The following is a 6723-nucleotide window of genomic DNA, read 5'->3' on the forward strand; positions in this document are numbered from 1 at the left end:
GACTTGGTTTTCTCCTGCTGAGGTCTTCCGAATGTCTTTCAGCAATCTCTCCAAAATCCACTTTTGAAACCATAAGAGAATGTCAGAAGTGAAACCTCTAGTCATGATATCATTTCATTTTACTTTCCCAGTTTTTACTCCCCTCGCTGCTCTTAAGGAAATGCAAGTGAACACACTTGCCGGCATTGTTCTCGATAAGAATCCCTAAGTCTCCACCCTCACCTTGCTTGTCAGTTTTCATGACAAAGAAAGGTTTGCAACTCCTGGGAGAAGATGACAGTCTGACATCTGCACATGCTTCCACTCCCTCCCCATATTCTGTTCCAATGATAGAAAAGAGATGGTTTTTCAAAAGCCATAAAGCAACAGGGCTGGGAAGGATAGAAAAGGAGATCACAGCAACAAAATTTTGGAACTTGAAAAGCAGATGTCCTAGGGGGTAAATGACATCTTAAGCCTCAGAACGTGGGGTCCTAGCCCATGCTGGGGAAATCTGAGTCTGCCAGGTGTCTGGTGTCACAGACTTCCCCCAATGCACAGACACTGGCTGCACAGGTAACTGGAATTTGGGAGGTGGTGATAAAATAAGGAGGACTGGGCTGAACGTCTGCTTAAGAAGTCATCAAATAGCCTCATTTTCATCCCCTCCCATTCCATACGGCAGGTTGATGGCACCTCCTCCACCCTGGCAAGCAATGGGTGGTTTATATTTTAGAGAGGATAACACGGAGGGCTCTCTGGATTGGGGGGTCTCAGGTATATGGCAGAATAAAGGCATTTCCAGGCACGTATGCTTTGTCAGGAAGCTAACAGACGGTATGTACCATTAAATTTAAGAAGAAAGGAGAACAGAGGATACAGGAAGAAGGAAGGAAGTAAGACTAGATATGCATATTGGATGCTGAGAACCCTCCAGACCTCATTTCTCTCTTGACTCCCAGAAACCTGGCAGCGGGGCCTCTACCTTCCAAGCAAGAGACTGGCAATCTAAGCAGCCCAAGAGAGAGGAGCTAAAGATACAGGCTATTTCAAAGCCTGTAGCCACACCACCCTCAGAATCCTCCGTCAGCATGTTAGGCACCTCTCTTAATATAAACAGATAAGCAAGAATCTCTAGAAAGATGGGGAAAGTCTTTAACATGAAAAATAGATATTAAAACATACCAAGAGATAAAAGCAACTCAGAGGAAATAGGAAACTATTCAAGATAAAGAAAAAGAAAACCTCTAAATCAAAAATATCAATAATCTCAGAAAGATATGATACTGCAACCATGAACAAGAACAGGATAGCAGAGAAAAAGGATCACTCAGAGGAAAAAAAGAGTTCTTATAAATTAAATACATAAGAAGAGAAATTTAAAAATTTACTGGAAACATTAGAAGGTCAAATTAAGGAAACTGCTCAGAAAGCAGAACAAAACACAAAGAGATGGAAAATAGGAGAGAAAATGTATGGAAGTTAGATGACCATTCCAGGAGGTCACATATCCAACTGTGAATTCCAGCAAGAGAAAAAGTAATCACTTAACTAACACAAGAAGTTTCCCCAGAACTCAAGGACTTGGATTTCCAGATTAGAAAGACCCACTTAACTATGCCCAGTACAACAGATGGGAAACAGACCCATTCCAAGGCACATGATTAGGAAATTTCAGAATAAGGGGGACAAAAAGATATCAAGAGCTTCCTGAGAGAGAAAATATGTCATCCACAAAGGATAAGAATCACATCTGACTCTCAACAGCGACCCTGCAGAGACCATGGAGCCACAAATCCCAAATCCTGAAGGAAAACGTTTCCAGTCTGTACCTCTGCACCAAATAACAGATCTCATGTACGGGCAGACATTTTCAGACAGGCAAGGACTCCTGTGCCCCCTTCTCAGGAGGGACCAGAGGGTATGTTTCACTAAAACACAGGAGTGAAAGCAGGGAGCCATGGGACCCAGGACACAGATCCAGCCGAGGACAGAAGCAGGACACCCCTAGGACTGCATCCCTCCAGTCTGGGGAGAGTCCTTCTGAAAAATCAAACTGATTGCCTTGTGAGGAAATTCAAATGGTTCATAAAGATTCTGGGATTGAATTTAAAAACAAATACATTGAAAACAAAGCATAGGACAAGACAAGAATTTTAAATCTAGAGAAAACAGTTTGCACAACAAATGGAAGAGAATCATGGTATGTTTCATGGCTCGGGTATGAACAATGCATTTACACAGTCGTGACTATTTAAACCCTGAGGACTGATTTAATTAAAATTATGATAAAACTGGAGGAAAGGGAGGTTGGAAAGGTTATGTGTGTAAGGCAGAAATTGGAAAAACAAGGAGATTTAATCCTAATTTTCCACAATGGATAATGCTTAAACCTGAAAAATCAAGGAGATATTTAAGCATGCTATTTAGAGATATGGCAGTAATCACCAAAAAATTTTTAACTTTGTTAAAAATGAACACATTTAAAAAAGCCTCCCCTCCAAGATAAAAGGCTGCTACTGTGATACATTTTTATCATATTCTCTTTTGACCCTTCTCCCCTGGGGACCCCTCAATTTTGTTTATTTTAATGCTTAAGAATATCACCTTTAATCAGGTCTTTTACCCTCCCACACAACTTCAGGAGAGAGTCAACATATGTTTTCTCATTCTTTAGAGTGACTAGTTCATTCTTTCTGAGACTCAGCACTTCCTTCATAGCGTGTTTTTTCTCATGGGCTGGAAGACTTGTACTCTCTGAAAAAAAAAGAAAAGGAAACCAATAGAACACACAAAATTCACTTGTGGCAAGACATTTCTTCCACTCACATGAACACGCCCCACGTGCTGAGCTATGCGGAGGGTGACGTAGGGGGCTGCATGCAGGGCCACTCCAAGACGTCCCCGCGTCAGCAGCATGGAATAAAAACAGCCAGTGCTCTGACACGGTCAGTATTTTATCACTTTCCCATTATTTTCCTAAGGATTAGAAGGCATCGCCTGTCAACTTCCTGGCGAGAAGAGCCACTAATCAAAAAGACGACAGAGATCACCCCTCTACAAGACACACAGGCAAACACAGCCGCTTCTTATCGTCTAACCCCTCATGAGCCTGAAGTCCACATCTCAACTTACTTAACTGCCAGATGTCAAGGAACTGATTCATGTGTTTTATGATCAGCTCCAGTTGTCCAACTAAAATCGCTCCATTGACGAGGTCATTAGTAACTTTTCTGAACACAGAGTCAGCAATGGCCATCAACTTCTTCCCTTCATCGGTAATATTTTCTAATATTTTCTCATTGATTCCTGATCAAGTTAAGAACAGAGTTAAAATGGTGGGCACCCCACTTCCTTCCCATGTTACTGAATTCCCAGTAACTTCCTCATTGCTCTGACCCAACTTCCATACAATAAAGCAGAGTCATTCCGTGTTTCCAGATGTGCTTCTCACATCCCTCGATTCTGCTTTGCCAAGGAGGTTTACATCTCACCCAAATTCATCTCCCAAAGGACTTCCTTCTTCATGAAGACGATTCCTCAAATGACGAAAGTCAGCCAGGAGAACGTTTCTCAGTTATTTTAAACCTGTGCCCTCCTCAGTATACTGAATATCTTTCTTAAACTAGACATCACCGCCTTTAAAATCTCCCATCTTGAGAACACTTAGAGAAGGACAAACTGCGCTAGGGATGCACTGACACCCCGTGAGGGTTATCTTCACAGCACATGGAAACAAGATAAACATCAGTGTAATGGCTATACTCTACACATGTTGGCTATCTTGCAAAATTTTGAATGTGAATTTTAGGATCAATTTAGAGGGCAAAATTTTCAAACATACTTAACCACCAGAAGGTTTCTCTCCCAGTCATACGAGGGTCATACAGTTGGGTCGTGCCATTAAAAGCAAATAAAGCAGCTTTATTCACAATTGCAAAATCTTGGAAGTATCCAAGATGCTCTTCAGTAGGTGAATGGACAAACTGTGGTCCATTCACATAATGGAACATTATTCAGTGGTAAAAAGAAGTGAGGTATGAAAAGGAACCTTCAATGCATGTTGCTAAGCGAAGAAGCCAATCGGAAAAGGTTACAGAGTGTGTGATTCCAACCATATCACTTTCTGCAAAAGGCACGACTGTAGAAGAGGGGAGAGGGGAAGGATGAACAGGTGGAATACAAGGTTTTAGGGCAGTGAAACTATTCTGTATGATACGGTAATAGTGGATGCACATCATGAAACATTTGTCAAAACCCGCAGAAAGTACCAGAGTAAACCCAATGTAAACACTGGTCTTTAGTTATTAATAACATATGAATACTGGCTCATCAGTTATAGCAATCGTACCACACTGAAGCAAGACATTAATAATAGAGGAAATTGTGTGTGTGGAGGGGCTAAATATGGGAAATCTCTGTACTTTCTGCTCAATTTTTCTATCAACTTAAAACTGCTCTAAAATATAAGGTCTATTAATTTAAAAGACGCAAATGTAGTATTTTCAAATGAGTAGTTTTTAATCATTACATAGGAATTCCACATCAATCTTCTTATTTTATCGCTACAACAACCCTGCCATTGAAGAAACTTAGCTTTTTGTTTTAAGGTTGTCCCAGTAACTTGATGAAACTGAGACGCAAAATAATCTAACTGTGGTGCTTTTCCACTAGATCTGAATCTAACGACTCACACATAAACCTGAATATAATGTTTTTAGGGAAATGCACATCTCCCCCTCTTTGGTCACAAACGCTTGGGTCATGGAATGTACGGGTGGAAATATCAGGCAGTACTTAGTTTTTGCTAAGGTCACCAGTATTGGATCGGACATTTATATGGATCTCAGAACAACAAAGAGAGGGTTTTAGACTCAGACACACTTGGGTTTTGATTTCAGTTCTTAACACTTATTCTTGGCAAGACCTTGGGTAAGTCCTATTACATTCTCCACCTCAGTTTCTTTGTCTGAGGACCCTCAGGACCACTTCAAGTATAAGACATCAGCATGGTAGCTGGTGTTCAGCAGCTATTCTATGAATGGTGGCTTTCAGTGTTAGCTCTCAATTACAATACAAGATACTATGAACCTTCCTGGGTCCTTCCATCCAAGCTGCTTCTTTTGGCAAACATCAACCCATTCGAACTGACTCACAGGTCAAATACTCTGCCCTACCCTTGGGTCAGGAGGCACCACTGGACAGAGCACATGTTCCCAGCGCCCTCTGTGAACATACCATACAACTTGAAGAGATGACTGATTTCTGGCCAAGTGAGCAGGTGATTCAAAACCTCACCTAAGTCATCTACAAATTCCCCTCTACTTCTGGGCCAGGACTTAGTGATCACAGCAGACACAAGGGTGCCACATTTCCTCAAGTCTTTATAAGAGATTTTCTCAAGGATACTGGTCTGAGACTACAAGAAAATGAATAAAGAGAGGGATATTTAGAAGGTTTTTCTGGTTGGTTTGTTTTTGAATAACAGAAGTAAATTACCCACCCAACAGCATTTCAGAAATCCCTCATAACTAGTTTTACAAAGCCTCAAAAAAACCAACTGTAAATAAAATGCTTAACTTTTCTTAGGGCATGCCCATTTTCCTGTGCACTGTCTCCGTAAGTGATGAACACTGGGGATGCGGAAGCAGGTACCGACAGATGGATACAGACACAACCCACGAGTCACCCCCCTTTCCTCTGGCTCAATGCCAGTTTCTCCATTTTTCCTGGGACTTTCACATTATGAAAAACATCAAACATAATACAAGTAAACCATTAATACTGGTATCCTTTGTACTCCTAATTGTAATTCTTTTAAAGCTGCCTACAAACAACACATAAATTTTAATTCTCTTTCTAAGCGAATTGATAAAATCTTTTCAACGTCATACATTTTTCTTCCATAATGCTTTGCTAACCTTTGGGGTCTTCTACTGCATGCTAAGCAAGTGTTATTAGCAAGCAATAAAACAAAGGCTGGGTAGGTGGCAATGATAATAATGGGGCATTTAGGAGCAGCCTGTGAGATTTCTGGAGGTCACCTGTGAACTGCTATGATACCATGCAGTAGCAGGAAGCTGAGTGGCATTTCAAGGAGTGGGTACAGGGTACCGGATTTCAGGCTGGGGAGGGGGATGCCCAGAGCCCATTCTTTGCATCGTTGCAGGGTCTCAGAACCAGCGGTACTTAATAGCCTTTAGTTGATGAAGACAGAAGGCAGGTGTGAACCCAAACGCAACTCCTGAGTGGGAAAGGTTGTTCACCTGGCAGACTGAGCTCACGGCTTCAATGGCACACATCTCAAAGCGTTTCGACACACTATCTTCTGCGCCTGCAGCATCCCAGTTAGTGCTACAGAAGGCAGAGATCTGGGAGAGAGGCTTCTCCTGCAAGACGGGAAGATGAGGGTGTTAGAGGTTTGGGGTGCTGCACTCTCAGACACTATGGAATGAAAACACCCTAGTAATTTGCACTTTCCTACTACTGTATCAGCTCCCCATTATTCTGACCTTCTTCCCATCCCACGCTAAGCATGTCCTCCCTGCCTCTAACCATTAGACCAACAAGGCAAAAATTCAAACAAGACCAGGAAGGCTAAAATTCCCACTTTGCAGAAAAAGCATCCAGCACAGCAGCTTGCCAAAGCAGGTATATTAAAAAAAAAAAAAAAAAAAAAAAAAAAAAAAGAAAAGGCAATGTATACATGGCATGTATTTGAAATTTATTAGAAAAATTAATCCT

At 41.5% G+C, this 6723-nt stretch overlaps 1 protein-coding gene across 1 annotated transcript in view; it reads right to left on the bottom strand.

Annotated features, from left to right (window-relative positions):
* Positions 1–6723, bottom strand: part of RNF213 (ring finger protein 213) — a 110490-nt gene that overhangs the window by 56364 nt on the left and 47403 nt on the right. The window contains exons 18-22 of the mRNA XM_007462341.1: positions 6246–6368; positions 5218–5398; positions 3115–3288; positions 2587–2736; positions 21–60 (exon numbers count right to left, since the gene is read on the bottom strand). Coding sequence (XP_007462403.1) covers positions 21–60; positions 2587–2736; positions 3115–3288; positions 5218–5398; positions 6246–6368 — 668 coding nt within the window. The remainder of the gene's footprint in view (positions 1–20; positions 61–2586; positions 2737–3114; positions 3289–5217; positions 5399–6245; positions 6369–6723) is intronic.

Source organism: Lipotes vexillifer, unplaced genomic scaffold (assembly GCF_000442215.2).
Source record: "Lipotes vexillifer unplaced genomic scaffold, Lipotes_vexillifer_v1.1 scaffold1691, whole genome shotgun sequence".
Lineage (NCBI taxonomy): Eukaryota > Metazoa > Chordata > Mammalia > Artiodactyla > Lipotidae > Lipotes > Lipotes vexillifer.